The sequence below is a fragment of the Protomyctophum parallelum genome (assembly GCF_964188405.1).
Source record: "Protomyctophum parallelum genome assembly, chromosome: 3".
Classification (NCBI taxonomy): domain Eukaryota; kingdom Metazoa; phylum Chordata; class Actinopteri; order Myctophiformes; family Myctophidae; genus Protomyctophum; species Protomyctophum parallelum.
The window spans coordinates 38,056,294-38,079,299 of NC_139698.1; the positions used below are offsets into that span (position 1 = coordinate 38,056,294).

Sequence of the window (23,006 nt, forward strand, 5' to 3'; positions counted from 1 at the left end):
TGTCAAGCCCCCGGCGTCGCCTCCCCTCAGGCTCAGGGCACTGAGGGCAAAGACGGAGACAGAGAGGAACTGTAATGACCGGTCTCTCCCTAGACTGGCTTGAGTTATCAGGCCGCCCTTCGACTCGATCTGGTCCAAGAGTCAAGACGCAATGAACCTCGTGATGGATTGGAATCGTAGACCCGGATTGGAATCGTAGACCTTGAGGAAAATAAGGAAATAGCCAAATTACATTGATGCACCCCTGTCAATATAAACAGAACTTGTGCTCGTCGTTCGGTGGAAGGTTTGAACTTGTCTTGAAAAAGAGAGCGCACAATGGGCGACCAGGCAGACTCTGCTTTTAAAACAACTGGATCCAAGTGGTTGCTACCTCTCAGCAACTTCTTCGGATTTCCTCTGGATCAGGTAGAAATCAGTAAATCACTTTCTTAATGTTAGTCGGGAAGTTTATTGATTTTATTTTATTTGTAGTCTGATCATGTGATTATCTGGGTGCACATCTTGTTAGCATCCCTATTCCCTCATTCCCTCCGCAGTTGATCGCATTCTTTGCCAACTTTGAGTGGCATTTTCAGTTGAATTGAGGACCAGGGCCAGGCTACTAGTAGCCTACTGCAGCATCTATTCGTCCCGTATCCAGTGATTACAGTCCACACTTATATTTTTTAATATTAGAATGTAGCGTGGCTGCGTCATAATTGTGATGTTCGGTCAGGTGTTGCATTTTAAAGTGTTTGTTTTCAGAAAGAATGTCACTGTGTGTGCGTGCGTGTGTGTGTGTGTGTGTGTGTGTGTGTGTGTGTGTGTGTGTGTGTGTGTGTGTGTGTGTGTGTGTGTGTGTGTGTGTGTGTGTGTGCGTGTGTGTGTGTGTGTGTGTGTGTGTGTGTGTGTGTGTGTGTGTGTGTGTAGGCGGAGACTGCCCAAAAGTTCCCATAATTTCGACATGCCATTACTCCGACTATAATATATGTGGATAAATATTCGGACCATATGTGTGAACCCCCTCTAGGTAAATTTCTTAGCTTGTCAGCTGTTTGCACTTGCTGCTGCCTCATGGTTCCGTCTCTACCTCCGCCCCGATCATGCAAGTCCCATGGTCAGGCATGCTGTGGCCACTCTGCTGGGTATTGCCTTTGTCATCTTCTGCTTTGGATGGTAAGAAAGACATTGTCTGCGGGAAGCTGTGGGAGAGGGGCGTGCCGCGTGGGATATTCCAAAGGGGATTGAAGGGGCACAGTGTCCCTGCTGATTTAAACTCTGTAGAACTCTATTAGGAAATATGATGGATTGCTCTTATAGCATCCATACAAAGTTGGAACAAATCATTCTTGCATAATAGTGTAACTACAGAAATACTGTATCAACAAAATAAAATATCACAATTGCTTGTTACCTCAATATCTTAGATATTGATAAGTAATCACCGATATAATAACTAATTAAAGTAAATAATATATAGAACAGCTTGAACAATCAGGTATTAAAATAAATAATTGCCCAGTCCTACTTGCAATGACTTTTATTTCATTCTTATCTAATTGTATGGCTTAATGGGTATAGCAGCAGGTATAGCAGCATTGTATAGCTTAATGCGTATAGCAGATGGTATAGCAGCATTGTATAGCTTAATGCGTATAGCAGATTGTTAATAGACTCACCCTGCAAGCTTGTCCTTGCTTGTCCAAGTCCTTGCATCGTTTTAGAAGTATAGTGATAGATATGTATTTATTTATGTATTAGTTTTGCACTACTCCTATCCTATCTCAAACAGTGAAGCCTGATTTATATTCAGTGTGCACTGTGCTGGTGTCATGCACCAAAAATAGCATCACAACGCATGTTGTGTGTGCTCTCACCTGCAGGTATTCAGTCCATATCCTCACCCTGGTGCTTTCATGTTACGTGATCATCATCAAAGCCAACATCAGCAACCTTCACAGGTGAGTTAGTACAGTATGGGCTATATCTTGCGCCACCCCTTAAGCCTTATCCCTAAACTTATTTGCCATTTTTTACTATTTAAAAAAACCCTTTCAATAAGAGGAGACTCCTATTGGAGAGTGGAGACTCCGTCTGTCATCAAATGATTACCTTACGAATCCCCCTTTCCCCTCTATACCATTTGCTGAATGGTGAATATAGCCTATCTAAAATGTGTTGCAACGTTATGCGTTGTGACCATAGACTGTAAGGTTGTGACTGAGCTATTGATAATTTGCCGAATGTTCGCCCCCAGCATAGGGATGCTATGGTTCCTGACTGTGGTTAAAAGAAAATAAATGTGAATCTCTCCACGTTTTAACCCAATAAAAAACAGGAAAGCACCTGTGTAATTTTAGATTTTTGTGTTGGCTATAAAAATAGAAGATCTACAAGCTCTAGATCTGCTGATCGTGCCACACTGGCTGTGAATACACTGTCAGGCGTGAAGGCGTCAGTTGGACGTCGCGTCAGGTCTCAACTTTAAATCCTTCCGGGGATTTGGGCGGTCCCCTCAGGAGACGCACATGGAAGCCTATTTATGGCCTGTAGTCCTCTATATTTCTTGGTTTGCGAAGTGAGTGACAAATTGAGTGACAAGATGTTGACACAGACAAAGGCGCATTCTAGTGTAGGCTATAAGCTGCTGCGTTGCTTCTTGGCTATCGAGTCATGACTGTCTAGTCGACTGGTTAACGTACGTGCCTTTGGAACGGGGGACCCAGGTTCGCCTCCCGGCCAAGGCTACACTAGTTTTGTTTTCGCCGACGACTTACGGCCAGCTTACATCTGACGCTCTCCTCCGCGTCAGATGTAAGCTGCCGACAAGCATAAAAATGAAGTGTGTCACCCGGCGGTGAGAAGGAGATTTTTGATTAATTGATTTAAATATTTATTAACAGTTTGCAGAATTACAATACATTTCAAGCACAAACTCAATACAAAGACTGTTAACTGTGAGTGGACGACCCAATTAAGCATTACACTTGTTTACAACAGGGTCCACATTGTTCAATTCATCAAAACATTAAAGATGTACAAATAGACACTTCTATATAGTTAAAGAACAGAACAGGAATTCATCATAAAACAGTGTTCCCTGACCGAGAATCAAACCCGGGCCGCGGCGGTGAGAGCGCCGCACCCTAACCACTAGACCACCACGGAGATGATGATGATGTTGATGAGAAGGGCTGTGGAGGCTGAAGAGAACGGGCTATTTTATAAATATAAAGTTATTTTCAATGTCATGGATCAGGGTTACAGTAAATGACAATGTAATTCAGCCAGGGGTGCCATGGATGAAAAGATTACAGGGGTGATCTGAAGCAAACATGAGAACCAATGCTTTACTTTATTTCTTCAGACGATTTTTCAATGTTTTGTTAACAATTTGGACATAATGTTACTTCGAGGTGCCCAATGCCCAGTCTGCCTGTATCCCTCGACATGGCTTTACAAATCCGGGGGGGGGGGGGGGGTGCTCAGAGCCACTGTGAGCTTGAACATTTTTTTTTATATATTAGAAATATCTTGAAAGTGTGAGAACTACTGATTTAGAAAGCATTTGTAGAATGAATCGGCCCCAGGTCTCAATGAGTTGAGCATTTAGCAACTTGAAAATAACATTGCAATGCAACAAGAAATATATTTATTGAAAATGTGGTAGACAGGCCCAGGCCGTAGCGTAACGGTCTGGGCACCGGACTGGTGATCCAGTCGCGGTGTGCCGCGGGTTCGACTCCCGGACCCGACACGGCCTTTACCGCATGTCATCCCCCCATCTCTCTCCCGTTTCCTGTCAGCCTACTTTCTATCCCTTAAAAAATCAATAAAGGCGTAAGCCGCAAAAAAATATCTAAAAAAAAAAAAAAAAAAAAAAAAAAAATGTGGTAGACTAACTTGTTTGCATGATATATTATTTGAGTGCATCATTGTTTGAGTTTATATTTGAGGTTAGTGCAGTGAATAGTGAGTGAAGCATGTTTTACCTGTCCGTCTTTCTGTTGACAAGTTGCTGACACAACCACTCAAACAACTGTGTGTCATTTCCGAGCTTGTGGTGCAACACTATGTAGCTGCTATTGTTTACATGTTGAACTTGCCAGACAAGCTTAGGGGACAAACTTGCATTACAACTGTGTGTTTTGTATATCGTTGCTGTCCGGAGGAAACCTCATAACTCAATTTCTTTAGGTTTTTGATTTTATTTTATTCCATGAATCAGTGCTATTGAACGCCCTTTACGTCTGTGTGTTGTTTCAAAAATATTGAACCAATGGAAAGTAGTAAAAAACACATTGGACAAAACCTCTTAACTCCATTGGACCCTCAAACTGTCTACTAACTCCGCCACCTCTCTCCTTCTAATGCAAGTAATTGACAATATCTAAAGTCACAACACTTTGATGAGGCAGTATTGTATCAGTTTTATTCATTTCCTTAAAAACGTATATTTTTCATTTCCTGAAAAATGAACACTTTGGAGTTATGAGGTTTCCTCTAGACAGCAGAGATATATGGGGAGTATATGAGGTGAAGGACTTATGGAAGATGGTTTTGCCTCTTACGTACAGCAACACATCTTGTTTCTACAGTCTAAGGATGGAGTCACTCAGTAGTGTAGTAGTCATTTGTGAATGGGGGCTACTGAAAAGAGATGCATATAAAACAATCATTTGGTTTGAGTCTATAATGTTCTTGTGTACATGTTTTAACTGAATTGTTTTCATTTTCCTGGTACAGGTATTCTATGGTGATGGCTATGGGTTATCTGACAGTGTGCCAAGTCAGCAGGGTCTTCATATTCAACTACGGAATTCTGTCCACAGACTTCTCTGGGTAAAGAAAAGAGCATTTATCTTTCTCCTCCCAATATACTGCAAGCTTTGCTCCAAATGTCCCATTTCTTTGTGCTGTCATTTCATTCACTTCCTCCTCCCTCATATATATATTTTTTTCTCCCATCCCATCACCATGTTCCCACTTCTCTCATGCCCAACCGTTACCATTTTCACCTCTCACTCATCAATTCCTTTTCCCTACCCACTCCATCGTATCCCATTGTACCCACCACTCTCCCCAGGTGTACAATTTCATACATATTGGGTTCATACTTAACTTTTGACCTTGTTCAACTAATTTCTTTCCAACTTCCGAATCCCTCCCCACCCCCTCCTTCTTTCTCATTTCTTGTTTACATCTACAGTAACTATGCACACCCACGTGCATCGTCTCCCCACAGTAATTTTATTCATTACCTCGTTCCTCGCATGCCCTCGCCATGTGTTACTCATCTCTCTCATTCTCTCCTATAGCCCCACCCAGCAGATGCATGTGTGTATGAGTAATGCACTATATGTTTCAGAATGGTTCTTGTGTTATCGGCTAGTCTCTACAGGTCCTTTTACCGTTGACAGGGCCACCAGCACCACAGCCCTGTGTAAATAACGGCACAGATAAAAAGTAACAACGGCGTAGCTTATTAACAGTTGATATTGCCTGGCTGCTCTGCTGATTTGACACTGCCTGGCTACAGTGAGCTTGTTGTGCTGTAGATGTGGTGGGAGGGAGCAGTCCATCCTCGGGCACACTTGCCTTGTGTTTGAGACATTTCATTACAAAAGTCCTGACTGACTCCAATACTTTTCTAGAATTGTATTGAAATACTGTAGATTTAGGGCTGGGCAGTATATCAATATCTATATTGTAATATGAGATTAGACACTGTTGTTGTACTTGTTGTTACATGGAGTATTAAGGATTAAATAGAAAATAGACAAAGTGAAGAAAGTGCCACATACCAGAAACATATTTTGGAATCTCAATTATCTTAAATGTATGCGTGTGTGAACATAATAACAATGAACTTTGCCACTTTAGGGCGATCAATTATAGCTTTCCCTGTAGGTAGGTATGTAAATGTACCACATGAGCGCCTGTTGGCGCCTGATGGTTGTAAACGTAAAATGCAACAAGAGTATCTATCTGTTAAGATACATACAGTACAATATCTCTGCAAGATGACACTATGCACAACCTGCTGCTGGGTTCTCCCTGGAAAGTTCCAGTAGCAAGTAATCCCTTGGATATTGTCTTAATTCCTCACAGTAGTAAGTAACTGATAACACAGCCATGCCAAATGTGATAAAGGCAGCTCACAGCTCTCTGCAGTCAGAGGTTGTGCGCTGCTTTTTCTAGCAACATAACCAGCAGGACATTCACATACATATACTGTATGCCTCGTCCGGCATGGATGTAGATATACAATGATTTCCAACAGGATCATCAGTTTGTGAGTAATTAGTTCCTTTATTGTGGGCGGCGGTGGCTCGGCTAGAGTGGCTGGATTGTAACGGCAAGGTTGCCAGTTCGAACTCGGGCTCCCCCAGAGTTAGTGTCGAAGTGTCCTTGAGCAAGACACGTAACCCCTAATTGCTCCTGATGTGCTGGTTGGTGCCTTGCATGGTTTCCGCCACCATCGGTGTATGAATGTGTGGGTGAATGTAATGCACAATCTATGTAAAGCATCTTGGATAAAGGCGATATATAAATGCACCATTTACCATTTAATTGTACAACAGATGTGGCTTCAGTTGTAGCCTGGCTAATAAGCCAGACTCGTCACTCATCCAGGCTTTTTTTTGCCAACGGCTGATTCGCGTCTGGCTTATTAGCCAGGCTATTTCAGTTGGACTTCATGGTGATTTGCTTTAAAGGTATATTCAGTGATTTAATTTAATTCAAATATCACTTATTTTGTTGTGATAATACTCCCTACTATAGTGTGCTGACCATATAAGGAGTTCCTCCATGTCCCCAGTTAACCCCTGGGGTAAAAAAAAACCTTAAGTTTTGTTTTTGGCTAGGTGGCCCAGCCTTCATCCAATCAGGATAGAGAGGGGCCAAATTAAATATCTTATCAAAATAATAATCAAAGTAGCTGATCTACAACAGCATACAAATCAAACAAGCATTTACAAATGTCAAATCAAATAATCCTTTAAGTTTCAAACTGCCATTAAATGAAAATAACAAATCAAACAAAACATTTCAAACAATAAACTCACCAATTCAGTTAAAGTTCTACGGCTCATCCAGCTCATCAGTTCGGTTCACCAGTGTGTACAGTAGGTCTAAAACCAATCATCAGTATCAGTGTTAATATAATTAATTGTAATGAAGAGTAAAAATGTTTGTAGAAGAAAGTATACAGACCTGCCACAGTCAGTGATGTGCACCTCACTGACTGAGACAAAAGCGCTGTGCTTTATACTAGGGTGTGGTGATGATTGCTGATTCCAATTTACAATTTACAATTTAGGCATTTAGCAGACGCTCTTAATCCAGAGCGACTTACATTTAAGCAAGAACAAAAGCATGGGAATACATCACATAAAAGCATTTATCATGAAACATGCGTAAGCTAAGAAAGTAACAGTGGAATATCTATATAATGAAACTATACATACATATAATGAAACTATACATACACTATACATATAATACTATATATACATATAAACTATACATATTTACTACTATGCTATACATATGTACTCTGGCGTGCTATGACTAAATACAATACAATTATAGTGCTGTCTACATAACATGCTATAAGTCTGTATCAAATGCTATCTAAGGCAACATAAATGCTATCTAAGGGGGTAGGGTAAGTGCTATGGGCCATGATGGAGTCTGAAAAGGTGGGTTTTCAGGCTACGGCGGAAGATTGGGAGTGATGCTGCAGTTCTGACTGCAATGGGAAGTGCATTCCACAGTTTTGGAGCCAGAAGGGAGAAGAGTTTGGGACGTGTGGAGCGTTGTCCCGGCGTTTTTAGTGAGGGTACTTCCAGCTTCCCTGCGTTGGCTGATCTGAGTGCGCGGGAGGGTTTGTAGGGTTCAATCATACTTGTAAGATATGGGGGAGCCATACCTTTGGTTGCTTTGAATGCCAGCATCAGAGTTTTGTATTCTGTGCGGGCAGCGACCGGGAGCCAGTGGAGGGAGCGGAGCAGGGGGGAGACATGTGAGAATTTTGGCTGGTTGAAGACCAAGCGAGCTGCTGCATTTTGGATCAGCTGGAGAGGCTTAAGTGCACATGCTGGTAGGCCAGTAAGGAGGGAGTTACAGTAGTCGAGTTTTGACAAGACTGTTGTCTGGATTAGGAGCTGGGCTGATTCCTGGGTGAGGAACGGTCTAATTCGTCGTATGTTATAGAGTGTGAACCTGCAGGATCGAGTGACAGCTGTGATGTGAGCTTTGAACGAGAGCTGACTGTCCAGGACAACACCAAGATTCCTGGCTGTTGGGACAGACGTTACCAGGGCGTTGTCTACGGAAATAGTTAGCTCCCGCATAGGGCAGGACTTAGCTGGGAAGAAGAGAAGCTCAGTCTTGTCTGGGTTCAGCTTGAGATGGTTGGAGGACATCCACTGTGAGATGTCAGCCAGGCATGCAGTGATGCGCTCTTCCACCTGAGTGGTAGAGGGGGGGAAGGATAGGAACAGTTGTGTGTCATCGGCGTAGCAGTGATAGGATATATTGTGAGCAGAGATGATAGTGCCAAGGGATTTAGTGTACAGTGAGAAAAGGAGGGGACCAAGTACAGATCCCTGTGGGACCCCAGTTTGGAGGGTTCGGGGGGATGATAACAGACCTTTCCAGGAAACCTGGTAGGTCCGGTCGGTGAGGTAGGAGGAGAACCACTTTAGTGCCGTTCCACCGATGCCTAGCTCCGCTAGGGTGTCTAGGAGCAGCTGGTGGTTCACTGTGTCAAATGCTGCTGATAGGTCTAGGAGAATCAGTACTGCAGAGTGGGAAGCAGCTTGGGCAGCGTGTAGTGCTTCTGTGACTGCCAGCAGGGCAGTTTCTGTGGAGTGGGCCTTCTTGAATCCGGACTGGTTGGGATCCAGCAGGTTGTTCTGTGAGAGATGGAGAGAGAGCTGGTTGGAGACGACACGTTCAATGGTTTTAGAAATAAATGAAAGGAGTGATACTGGTCTGTAGTTCTTGACATCTGAAGGGTCAAGGGTTGGTTTTTTGAGGAGTGGTGTTACTCTGGCTGACTTGAGGGCAGATGGGACGCAGCCTGAGGTTACTGAGGTGTTGATGATGGAGGTGATGAAGGGGAGCAGATCAGGTGCGATGGTTTGGAAGATTGGAGACGGGACAGGGTCAAGAGGACAGGTGGTAGGTCTAGAGGATGTCACTAGTTGTAGAACCTCGTCTGGGGAAAGCGGAGAGACTGGTGTGACTGAGTGAGTGAGTGATCGGTGTGATGAGCTATGAACTGATGCAGATGGTACCATGACCATACAAATGCATGCGTACTGATGCAGATGGTACCGTGACCATACAAACAGAGATACAAATACAGACATACAATTATAAACCTGGGTTACATCTCCGACAATCACGAACGAGCGGGGGTGGGCCTTGGTGTGCGTTCTGTTGGCCTGTCGCGTGTCCCCCCCACTGTAGTGAGTGCATGTGCACACCGGGGCTGACAGGTTTTTCTTTTCTTTTGATCACTGAATGCTCGTTTAAAGATTGTTAAAATGCTTCTATATAAGTAATATCCACATCAGATTTATATTTAGTGGATGATGACTTATTTTATGGCATAGTTGACAATTTGTAGCCTATAGTTAACAGTGTATTCTGTTACTGTGGTTGAATGAAGGCAGCCTCAGATGACCTCTGTGTGACTCCCGTGATGAGTAGTGTGGTCTGTGCGCCTTGGCAGGGTCAGATATTAGATTAGTGAGCCAACTGCTTTTAGTCTGAAGACATGAATGGTTGTGAATCAAAAAGATTGTGATCTGTGTGTAGTGTTGGTTAACCTGTACAAAGTAATGTAATAATCTGTGTGCGTGCACGCTACTGTATATATAGGCTCTCCCTATCTCCCTCCTTTCCTCCCCTCCCGCTAACTCGCCCTACCTTTCTTCTCTTGCTGATCAAGATCTAGTCTGATGTCACACAAAACAGAAACAATTGCTCAGGGACGCCCACTGACATCAGGGACGCCCACAATCCACACATATAATTCTCACATACCCGCTAATTCAATTTGGAGACAAAGATGGCTCACTGTCAACCTCATTTTCTGATGAAGCTGCTGGTTTCCACAGATTTAATGCTGTTGACTGGTTATTTTGCATTCATTACAACAGCAGGTTTGTAATTTTAAAAACGGCGGGTACATTCAGTTGGACAGGACAAACTATAACTACTACAATGTTTTAAAATGTTGATGTCCATAAAGAAACTTGTGCCATCACTGTAAATCTACAACAACCCTGAGGCGATTCTACAAATATGAGCTTATTATATCTGATATTTTTGAATAGGCAAAGTATAAAATAATGCTTTTGAGCTTAATATAAAATGACACAGAGGCTTTCCCGGTTTAGTGGCTGCAGACTCTAGGGTGATATACTGTTGCATGCTGGTGTCAACACGGCGACACAGCGTGCAACCAAGTATAAATCAGGCATATAGGCCCGGCACTACCAGCCACTCAGCCAATATCTCTCTGCCCTGCTTTATGTTACTGTTCATACAATGGAGCCCTCTCACACACGGCCTGATGCGTGGATGTGCAAGAGAGTCGCACATTCACATACACTCACGCACACACATTCACACATTCTTGTGTCAACAGAGAGGTCTTTATCTGTGAATGTAACTGGTGAGAAGATGCAAAACGAGACTTTAACAGTTCCTAAAGTTTTGTGGCTCTACTACACCTTACAGTCTAACTGTGTCCATTCATAGAAGAGCCCAATGGCAATTTGAGTGACCCAACCGGCCAACCCACAGCAAAATAAGGCAGGGTATTGTAGTGAAGTGGTGATTTAACCTTTTCGTTGAAAAGTGATGGCTGTGACGATTTTAATGAAACGTTGTGGGAATGATAAGTAGTCTGCACCGAAGAGATAATTAGGTTTTGGGTCAAAAAGGTCAGTCGAGTGTCAAAGACCAAGAGATGTTGGTGTGGCCAGGGTTTGCACCCCAGTTTAATTTGTTCTACCGTTTCTTTTTAATGCATACGTTATGAAAAAAAATGCATGCAGACATTTTTTAAACCAGCCTCAGCCCACTATCGGTTGGCCTATAACTCTTGAACCGTAGGTCATACAATCAAATGTCCCCCTGGATTCCTTTAAGCACGATGATCTAGTTAGTCATTGCTGAAATACATTTAAGTAATACCTAATGCAGGACTATTATAATTCTTTCAGTTTTATGTATTTTTCCAATAACCCATGTCAGAAAGATTCTGTTTTTATGGTAACATATGAATAGATGTTTAATTATGAAAGATATATTATTTTACCTTGGTAGAAGCAAATATTACTTTCCCAGAAAAATAAAATAATTTGTCTGTTCTCCTTAGGCCTTTGATGATAGCAACCCAGAAGATCACCACACTGGCTTTTCAGCTACATGATGGTAAGACAAAGGCGACATGTATGTAACCTTACCTTTACATAGACCAGGGGTTCTCAACGTTTTTGGCTGGGGATCCCCGGAAATGCTTTGGCCATGTCTCGCGTCAGTTAGCATTTCCCTCTGTTTTCCAGGGATGTGTAAGAAGCCAGAAGAACTTACACCAGATCAGAAGCGTCTTGCTGTACAGTATGTATTCATTATGAGATCTTTACAATAATGAACATCATTTTAGAGCCATTGTGAAACCAAATGTTTAACAATATTTCAAAAACAAAGTCTGGCTAAATAGCTCTCTCTAATTGAGTGTAAACACATATTATTATATAGCTTTAGTTCATACTGAATAGTATGATGCACTGGCAATTATACAGTATACAGTATGTGTACCACAGGTGGAGTGGAACAAATGTTATGTAGTAATAAAAACCAGTGCCTAATATTGGCTACCCCAGACGTATTATTATCAGTCTACAATATATTATCGGATATGCACTAATGTGCACATATTTATTTTTATATTTATTGTTATTATTATTATTGTATACCATAATGCAGAAAAAGAATGCTTGGGATAATTTGGGAAGTTATATTGCCTCTAAGTATGTGGTTGTGGTGTATTACATGTGTACTCCCACATAAACCAAACAGTATTTTTTATGTTATGTAGCTATTTAGAAATCAATCGGTATCAATGTGTTTCAGGAGTCCACTCCAGTATCAAAGTATGGTACCCGTAGATCCCATTGAAGTATTTTGTCTCTTTTTTTAATTAAAATCTTTAAAGAAATAATGCACTCCTCTTTCTTTCTTCAGCCAACAAGGATAATGACAAGCAGATGCAATCATGGTGAATAACATATACATATGAGCATGCAGAGAAATTATATTTTATGCATGTCAACAGATAAAACCTGAATTTATCAGTGCACCATGCATGTCATTTCAAAAGCCTAGCCTCATCGTGGAATGAAAACCATGTGACCAACCTAGTTATTTCGGTTGACTATTGTTTTGACATTTTGAATAATTTGAAAGGATCAAACTGAAATATATCTTTCTACAGGAGTCTTTTTAGGGTTCAAACATAACATGAAAACAGAATGAACTGAAGGTTCAAGAATTAAATTGTGATCAGGCTAAATGTGATTTCCAATCATTTGCTTCATCAACAGCAAGAGGCCGTCATTAATTGAGTACCTGAGTTACAATCTGAACTTCTTGAGCATCTTGGTAGGGCCGTGCAGTAACTACAAGGACTACATAGACTTCATAGAGGGAAGACATATCCACAGGAAGCTCAGACATCACTCGGGGACCTGCAACGGACAGAACGGCTATGACAAAGCCCCTGACCCGTCACCAGTGGTATGTAGCACAAAGTCACACATCTGCTTTTACAGTAAAGAAGCGGGCGAAATTCTTTGACGTACAAACTCCATAATTGTAGTTTCGAGAAAACAAAGAACATTCCTTGTAAATTGTGTCACTCCATAGGCTAAATGTGTGTACAGATTGGTTTACCTAGTGTGAGGCTCTGTGAGCCAGTCTAGGTCCCACCTACTGTATCCAAAAGCGATCAGCAACAACCTGCAACAAGTAATTTAATTAGTTATTGCGGCAGGGAATAATAAGTAAAAAAACACTTTTGAAAAGACTAATGAACGAGTAATATACTATATAACTATTTTTTGTAACGAGCCCAACATTGTTCCCAAACGTAGCTAGAAACTTAAATTATGAAGTACATCAATACAACCTTTATAGTGTAAAGTGTATTAGTACTTCTTACTATCCAAACCCATTGGTTATCAAAACAAATGAGGAACATTGTCTCGTTAGTAATAATACACTCTTCCTTCAGAATGCAGTGTGCCGTAAGCTCCTGGTGTGCTGTGGCTGCATGCTGTTCTTCCTCATTGTGACCAGGTCACTGCCAATCACATACAACATTGATGTCAACTTCATCAGCCAGGCCTCCTTCCTAACCAGGCTGACCTACGCTTTCTTCTCCATACAAGCAGCAAGGCCCAAATTCTACTTTGCCTGGACGCTAGGTAAGCGCCACACGTTCCTTTCCTGCATGTCACTCAGCAGTTAATGGAGTAAGAGTGAGTGAGTGCATGTGTGTGTGCGTGTTAGTGAGCAGTTCTGAGCACACATGCTTGTACAGTAATAGTATTTGTAAGTGTTTCTTAATCCATGTTTGTGAACCCATTACCCAAAGGTAATCAACAAATTATACTGGTTTTTAGCGAAGGTACTTCCAGCTTCCCGCGTCGGCTGATCTGAGCGGACGGGAGAGTTTGTAGGGTGCGATCAGACTTGCAAGATATGGGGGAGGGGTGCCATACCTTTGGTTGCTATTGGAAAGTGCGCATGTCGGTAGGCCAGTAAGGAGGTAGTTACAATAGTCAAGTTTTGACATGACTGATGTCTGGATAAGGAGCTATGGAAATAGTTAGCTCCTGCATGGGGCAGGACTTAGCTGGGAAGAAGAGAAGCTCAGTCAAACATCACGCAAATCGGTAGACATCATCTCTATAGTGATTAAGACGGATCCGTCAGATTTTTCATATTCCATCCTGATTAGCAAATTCTGAACATTGCACTTTTCTGTGGAACCGAGTCAAACATGCCTCGACTCCTACAATTCCAACTGCTTGTCTGGGGTTGGGGGTCCCCAGTTCAAATATGATTATTTTGGCGGGGTGCCCAGTTCAAATATGATTATTGGAGGGGGGACCACTAGTATACAACATAATCATCTGGTCATGTTTCTCGTCTCTCTCCTGTCAGCGGATGCCATCAACAATGCAGCAGGCTATGGTTTTAATGGGATGGATGAAAATGGCCAACCATGTTGGAATCTCATCTGTAACATCAACATCTGGGGGATTGAGGTACATTCAGTGTTTCACATGATTTCCTAAAATATCTGCTCTCCTCCGAGTCCTCCTTATTAACTGTGTTTTGTTACTGTATGCTGTAGTAGAATGAAAAAACATTGCATGGATGCACCTGGGACATGTGATGAATCCCAAGGTCATCAGGGTTTCAGGTCTCACAACATCATACCCCTCACTCAGGTGACTCAGCCGGGGTGATGAAGTCCCAACTTACATCCCAGTAGCTACCCTTGATCAGTCCCATTAGGGAAAGACCACGGCCACACAATCCGTTGCTCCGGAACTACTCTGCCGGGACTGGGAGGTAGATCAATCTGGCGTAGTATACTCTTTAACAGGAGATGGTCCTAAACTTATGGTGCAGCTGACATTGGCTGACGCCTTACAGTGTCAGTGTGTTAGGTTTGAGTTTTCTAAAGTTGAACTGAGTTGAACTATTTTCAGTGAGCGACACTGTTGTGCAACAAAGTGTGAATAAGGCTTCACTGCCACTCTGTGAGAGCACCAGTGACCCCTAAAGTAAATTAGATGCGCTGATGCAGCATTTGAGTAATACATCTACATTTGCTTGGCGATGAGATCCATAGTCCTCTCGTCTCTCTCTTTCAGACAGCAACTAGTTTCAAAACCTTCATAGACAACTGGAATATTCAGACTGGAGTGTGGCTCAAGACGTAAGTAACGCTACGGCTCTTCATACCTTCTTCACAATCAGAATCAATCTTCATTATCACATTACAAGTAACGGGGGTGAAATTCTTGGCTCATCATTGCAAACTTACACAGAGTGTACACAGCTGCAGCCTTACGTCAGCGTCGCCACCTTTATTTATTCAGGAAGGTCAATCGAGAGCTAGCTCTCTTATCCAATGACAACCCTGATACCATATTATAAAGTATCCCTACTTTTAACCCTTTATTCTGCTTTTTCCTGTTAATCTCCCGGTTTTATGCAAAGTGCAAAACATTACATAATCGAAAATGCATCAATCAGTTCCTAAGAAGATGCACTTCAAGATTTCAGATATTCTACCTACTCGCTCGCTCGCACACGCACACACGCACACACACACACACACACACACACTTTTTGATATGTTTAGTGATGTAAACACTAAACTTGTTATACAGCGTTGAGGTTAGGCCATTTGCCTAATCCAGGAAATCTTTCTGTTTTTCAACACCTAATGTTTGCAGGTATGCCGCTCATTACAGCTCCTGCACAAAAACCTCTGTGCTGCTATTTATTGTTAGTAGCCCTCCTCTTGTAGCTTTCTCCAATCTCCTCCCCCTGTAGCCTACCTTCTCCCTGTTCCGTCTCTCCCCTCCCTTCTAATCTCTTTCTTCATCAAAGCTATATTATTTTACAGTGGGCGGAAGTGGGCGGAAGTGGGGTTATCGCACAACTGTTATCACTGCACACACTTTCCACTTCGCATTGCTATGTTTGCGCCCATTACACGTCAGTAGCCACCAGCTAAATAACGCACTTCAGCGTTGTGCTGCGCTATTGAGCTCTATTGACATTGCTCCCTACCATTTCTGCCATATACTGTATATTCTCTTTGCCCCATTTTGTGTGTGCAGTCATTAACACACCCGACCGCTTCAGAAGGCAACGCCGTTAGCTGATCATGTGACACAGTGTTGGGTTCCAGGTATTTTTTACGCGTGGCGCTAGATCCTCTAGTGACAAAAAAAAGGAAAGATAGCATTGTGTTATCTATTGTGTTATCTCAAACACTTGTGTTAAGGGCTGTGTTTTGCGTGTCTTAAGTACCAGGTGACCTTAAAGACCTGGAGGCGTGGTCAATGCTCTTTGGCCACTCAGAATAGCCAAATGGCATTGATCACGCCTCTTAAGACATGCAAAATACAGCCCCTTGTTGAAATTAATGTTGAAATTAAAAATGGCAGATCTACACACATTCTGAGTTTTTAGATTGGAGTATTTTCGTATAGTCCAAGTATAAAATAGGCTTTAAGTGATTAAACTATTTTTTATGCTACATTTACTCATTTTGCTGTGGACACCCTGGAACACACCGAAGGACCCCTGGGGGTCCCCGGACCCCACTTTGAGAACCACTGATCTAGAATAGCTCATTCCATTTGCATCATGTGTTATTTGCGTCAGTGGAAGAGAATGATTATATATATGTCCAAATGAAAACTTTCAAATGTTAAAGAAATAAATGCGTGGTCCTCTCTGTCCCTTGCCGTCTTGTCCAGTGTGTGTTATGACCGAGCACCACATTACCGTACAGCGCTGACCTTCGTCCTATCTGCACTGTGGCACGGTGTTTACCCAGGGTACTATTTCACCTTCATCACTGCCATTCCCATCACCACAGCGGCACGAGCTGTGAGTATTCCTCTTCCTCTCAAACTATAATGAATTTAACTAAAAGTAGAACTAAACATGCAGTGTAACTATGTGGTAGGGAAATGTATGGCTTTAGCATTGTCTTTAGTATTGTCCCAATGTATATACTGTAATATATACTGTATTCTACAAAATATAACATTTCTAACAAAGAGAAGATTGTTTTAATAATGTCTGACTGAATCGGTACACTGTTAGAATACTATGGTGTTTTGGGTGGGGCTCTGTCCCCTTAAAGACAGACCAGACCAGGCCCCAAGCGCTTGGTGGGCGCAGTCGCTTACTATAGTTCTTCCACGTTTTTGTTTCTACAAAATGCTCACCCAGTGCTTGGGGCCAGACCGGTCTGCAGAAGACACAAAAATGTGAATTCACGCCACCGGGATGGTTTACCAACACACCGCTGCTTTGATATAAACTTGTGTGAGTCATCAATCGGTCATTGAAGTAATGCGTGTCTTTTCTCTTTTCATGCCACCTTGCCCGGCCAGGTGCGAAAATCATTCCGCCACCACTTCTTGCACTCCAGCGGTGTGAAGCTGCTCTATGACATCATAACATGGGCAACCACTCAACTGGCTATCTGCTACACTGTCATGCCATTCCTACTGCTGGCAGTAGAACCCACTTTGGTTCATTACAGGTATGATCGGACTGTCCTTATTCAGCTTGTGCGGCAGTGAAAGTCATGGAGCTGTGGTCCTCCAAGCCATGCACTTGCTATGTCAGTTGCCATTCAATTTGTGCCTTATTAAGACAATTTGAACCTATAGCCAAACCTGTGAATTACAAGCTACTGTATCAGTTATTAGTGGGCTGATGAAATATTCCTTCCTGGTTGCGATATTGTTATAACATAGAGAACTCTAGAGTCCTAACATATTTGACATAGCCTACTAGTACCTTCTGCATCCAATTGTGTGAAAGAATTGATATAATCATAGTAGAATGGATGTTTGTGTGTGTGCTTGAAGCCTTAGAAGCCTAATTATGACCCGGAGTGATTCCCGTTTGATTGAGAGGTATGCAGAAGACCTGGATTTTAACCCACGTGGTTACAGTTGCATATAAGGATAAAAGCAACCACAATGTAATTTGCATTAAAAAATGCCATATAGTTTAAGATTTATTACAGGTATGTAGAAAGATAATAGATATACAATAGATTTGTAGATGCTATAAAAGTATAATAAACAATGATTGGATTATCTGATTGATTTTCTATGGCAGAACGTTATTTAGTATTGCTTAGAATTGATCCTTTATTTATGTCCGTCTTTTCAGGTCCATGTATTTCTACATTCACATTGTCAGCATTCTGGCCACGATCGTCCTGCATCAGACCCAACAAAAAGCCAAGACTTTCACCTCCTTTCCTCCGTGTCCGTCCCAGTGCCAGGCTGCTCACGCCAACAACAATGTGAAGGGAGACTGAAAACCTCTCTTCTCCCATCTCTTCATTTGGATTCTCGTCTGTCCGTCATGTCACAACAACAAATGGATAAATCAAAAGGCATTCAGTAAACTCACACTGGAATATTGTACTTTTCTTTATGTGTTATGGGGATTGACACATAAAGCAGGATAAATGAGACAATGCAGGATTTGAGGCCATGCTGTGGGACATACACAGAACGTGCAATAGCCTAATTGCATGTGCCATCTGGATAGGTTTTTTTTACGCTGCAACAGATGCTAACATACAGTAGGCCTAACGTCCCGAGAGAAGACGACATACGATAATGTTTCTGCTAGAGATACAGTATATCGCTGGCCCTCCTGTAGGCCCTCTGCTTCCATGGTTTGAAGAACCCATCTACGTACCGCTCCACCCTCTCCAAGAACTATGCAGCCGAGCGGAGTGAGAATTGCAAGCTCTCTATATTCCGTTCTTCTCTGATCTCCCTTCCTCTGCTTTTCTCCAATCTTCTTCTCCTGCACTTTCCTTTTTCCTTCATTCACACTGTTTCATTCTGCTTGAATCTGGGATCCAAGCCAGAACAGTGGGACCACTGGCACACAAACACGCGGAGACACACAGGGTACAAATACAAGGGTATAGGCACATGCGCTCGAGCGTGTACACACACACACACACACACACACACACACACACACACACACACACACACACACACACACACACACACACACACACACACACACACACACACACACACACACACACACACACACACACACACACACACACACACACACACACACACACACACACACACGATCATGGAGCAGGCTTAAAGGTACACTAGAAAATAGTGCACAGACTTGTTTCTCCGGCCCCCACCACACACACACACACACACACACACACACGCATGCACGCGCACACACACACACACACACAAAGGCAGCCTTGTATGACCACAACAAAAGGCCATGCCTAGAGGAGGGTCTGTGCGCCTGCTGCACACACTGTCCACGTTCTGGTGGTTGTGTGAATGAGTGAGCCATGCTCTCCCTCCGGGCGCCATGATCTCTCACACAAACTCTGCCAGTGACCATATCCATCTTAAAGTACTGTGCCAGTGTTTTTACAAAGCCATTTTCTTTGCACAGTGGAAATTTATAGAAAGAAGTATCCAGACTCCAGAGTACACAACAAACTACATCTCAAACCAGTTCACATGAAATTTCAAATGGACTATCATTTTCATTTCTATAGGACCTATATATACTGAAATATAATGGTAGTATAATGTAATAAGAAAAGAAGAGGAATGGTCAGTGAATAAATAGTCAAAGAGGTTTAAATAACTAGTCTGTGGAAGGATGAAGAATTGCCACAAGAGGTCATTTTATATTGTTGAAAACTAAGACTTGTCTTCCTTTTTTATTTTATAAAGACATATCTTGAAGAACATTTTGTTGGTTCTGATAGACACTAGCAAAACTGATCATTCAATTATTTACTTGTCATGGGAATGGTGCTGGATACCAGATATCATGATATGAGAAATCGAAAGCAAGTTTGTGGTTATGCAGAATATAATATGAATTCATTTGAAATCATTGTGCTTCGTTCTTTTGGGGTGAGGTTCATACATACTAAAAGTATGCGACCATTGGCCCCCAAAACAGAGAATGTATTTGTGAGAACAAAATGGTATTTGTTCACATTGTGACGATATAGTGCTACTATAATGCACAGTTTTACTAACACTAATGTATAGTTCTAGAATATTGTTAATGACTGGACGTTAATGTTTAACGTGTTGATGTAAGCTAAGTTGTCCTTGGGGAGGCTGGACCCCAGGAAGTTATGATCTAGCTACAGTAGCTAGGGGGCATCAGCAGCCACAGAGCATTATAACAGAGACACCTGCTGGTTAGTTTAGTACGTTTCTACGCTACTGAATTAAGCCATGAACCCAAGCCATGTGATACTGAGCAGAGATACAGCTGCCCTGTGTACTACTGTAATGTGAAATCGATCAAGCATAATTTCCATAATTGTTTTTCCATATTTGTTTTCAGGCTAATCAAAGCCATTCAGATTGTAGTTAGAGTGAGGAAAGAGCTGGATTCACCTCTCATGAGATGTCTAAAAGAGTTTAGTTTTCAGTGAGGAAGATGCAGCCTATAATGATTCACAGGACTACCATTCAGCATGGATGTCAAAACTACACTTTTCTAGTGTAGCAGTGGCTCAGAGCCTCTGCCTGATGGCCTCAAAAGTCTAATATCTCCCCCAGTCCATAGGGATATCCCTTTGGTCCAGTCTAGTGGTTAAGATGTTGAACTTTCATGCGGGAGACCCGAGTTAGAATCCAGGGTGTTACATTGGTGCCGTGACCCGGATTGGGTTTCCCCGTGGGTGGAGGTCAAAAGGGGGGTGAGTGTAGCAGAGTGGCTCAGAGGCTCTGCCTGATGGTCTCAAAAGCAGTGGCGTGCACAGATAGACACTAGGGGGTGCTAGAGTGCCAGCAATGGACAGCAATGTGCCCTTTTGAAAAGAAGGGTTTTTTCTCTCCGTACAGTGTAGCCTACAGTATGTGGACCATTGATCAATTCTTGATTAAAAAAAGCTTCTAATATATTATTAATGCCCCAAAATCTATAAATCTCACACTATTAAGGCAACCGGCCGGTTCCACGCACTGCACAAGGTGACAAGGTGCCCTTTTTTCACTTGAGCACCTGCCCCTCTAAATGTCTGTGCACTTGCTCAAAAGTTTTTATTTATTTTTATTTTATTTGTTTATTTGGACAGGACAATGCATATTAATGGACGTCACATGGAGATAAATACACCGGATATAGCACAGTTGCTAATTTTCATCCGCAGTCCTCACAGGAAACACAAAACGGACAGTCAAACAGTGGAATACATTTACATAACATTACATAGGGAACACAGCACAAAAAAATAAATACACCTAAAATAATCATAAATGGTTGCAGCTTTGGTTTTCAAGCAACCATTTTTTCAGATTGTATTTAAAAGAGGGAAATGTAGCACAATCCCTTATACGCAGAGGAAGGCCATTCCAAGTCTAGTCAATCCATAGGGATATATCCCTTTGGTCTAGTGGTTATGATGTTGAACTTTAATGCGGGAGACCCCATTTCGAATCCTGGGTGTTAGATGGAATGTGATGTGATTTTTAGAACTGCCTTTCACTTTCTAACCCTTCTTAATAATAATTTGAACTAAATTGGTTCATTGGTTGAGAATTTCACCTGAACATGATGTCTAACCTTTGTGGAGTCTAGGTAGTTGCTAAAAATAATAATTAAATAAATAGTGTTAAAGAAAAATGAACAACAATGCTCCATCAAAATGCAAGATCACTTTTACTGTAAGATGTGAAATGTAGCCAATAATACTCATACGTTTTGGATTAATGTTGTAAATAATGACAAAAGCCTGTTTGTTCATGGTACTGTATATGTGTGCTGTGTGTGTTTTTAATGTCGGGAAATAAGCAATGAGTGGCATAATGACTATTAACCACATGAATTTCTCTTGGCAGACTGAGCAGCTATTTTGAATGAATTACCACTACATTACAAAGCTATCTTTTTTTGTGTGTATGTCCGTATTATATGCATTGTGATCTAATATGTCATGTGGGTGTGAGCTTATTTTAGGGTTGTCCCGATCCGATTACGTGATCGGAAATCGGGGCCGATCACGTCATTTTCAAATGATCGGAATCGGATTGAGAGGAAAAAACGTGATCGGGACATCCCTACTTATTTTGTTTTTTACCAAATTGCTATCATTTGAGCATTGTGTATGTTCCATACGAAAGTAAGAACACATTGTTGGAATGAAGATATTTGAGTCCAGAAATAAATGCTTACAGAAATGTCCTAATGTCATTGTGGAACTGTAAATTATTTAACTTGTATTGTATGTTAGGCTTGTTGGCTTTAAGAAAACACTTTTGTTTTGTCATTGCTCTACAAGCAACTGTCAAAATAGTTAACAGCAACAATACCAGTGTAAACGACAAAGACAACAACTTTATCACATCACAGCTTTGAACCTAACCTGTGGACATGCCTGCATTCTATTCTACCCCGATAACAGCATCCAGTCAGACCAGCTCTACACAACACTTATCCCTAGCCATTAAATCTATGGATGATCTGAAATTGGCTACTCACCCATCCCTCGTCCCCTCTGTTCCTGTGGTGATTGTCTGTTGTGTTTTTCTCAAGCAGAAGCTCACAGCAGGCAACTAATGAAAACAATATACAGTTTCATTTATATCAACTAGATTTCAAAACAAGTTATTTTATTTTTGTCCCCTGTTCAAAATGAAATACATTTTTTGAACTGCAGTCTTGGTGTGTGCGACCCACTCCCATTATTTATTTGATTTCGTATATATATTTATGTGTGACTAAAATACAATCACATCTGAAATCAGAGTAGCCTACAACATTGGAATGTAATGTCTAATATTGTAGCCTATGGTTGGTAACCTCTAGAACAGGCAGCTGCAGCCCACAGCTTTGGAGGCCAGAGTGTGGGAGACAGAAGAGCTGGAGAAAGTCAGGTAATAGGCCTATAGTTATTTGTCAGTCAATAAAGAACACAGTTTTTGAGGGGCAGGGTCCGTGTACGGCCATTTGAATTCTAATTTCGTATTTCACAAACAGTATTCAGAATACGGTTTGGTGTTCTGAAAACTGTTTGTCAAATATATAAATGGTAAATTAAAACACAGTTTAGAAATTGTTAATTAAAAACTTAGAAATAGGTATTTAAAACGAATATATATATATATATATATATATAT

The 23,006-nt window shown here is 41.7% G+C and overlaps 1 protein-coding gene across 1 annotated transcript; it reads left to right on the forward strand.

Moving 5' to 3' along the window:
• Window positions 1–61: 61 nt before the first annotated feature.
• mboat1 (membrane bound O-acyltransferase domain containing 1) lies at window positions 62–22,314 on the forward strand. The gene is made up of 13 exons (XM_083761401.1): window positions 62–408; window positions 1,013–1,158; window positions 1,866–1,943; window positions 4,729–4,824; window positions 11,387–11,442; window positions 11,574–11,628; window positions 12,615–12,807; window positions 13,304–13,496; window positions 14,239–14,342; window positions 14,958–15,022; window positions 16,581–16,713; window positions 17,226–17,377; window positions 18,019–22,314. The coding sequence occupies exons 1-13, from the start codon at window positions 319–321 to the stop codon at window positions 18,167–18,169; spliced, it is 1,512 nt and encodes a 503-aa protein (XP_083617527.1). The 5' UTR covers window positions 62–318; the 3' UTR covers window positions 18,170–22,314.
• The last annotated feature ends 692 nt before the right edge of the window (window positions 22,315–23,006 follow it).

Bases quoted from the DNA above. Each gene is read 5' to 3' on its own strand.
- mboat1 (XM_083761401.1), top strand. From the start codon at position 319: ATGGGCGACCAGGCAGACTCTGCTTTTAAAACAACTGGATCCAAGTGG. The intron at 409-1,012 runs GTAGAAATCAGT...AACCCCCTCTAG, and splicing joins TCGGATTTCCTCTGGATCAG to GTAAATTTCTTAGCTTGTCA. The intron at 11,629-12,614 runs GTATGTATTCAT...CTTCATCAACAG, and splicing joins CAGAAGCGTCTTGCTGTACA to CAAGAGGCCGTCATTAATTG.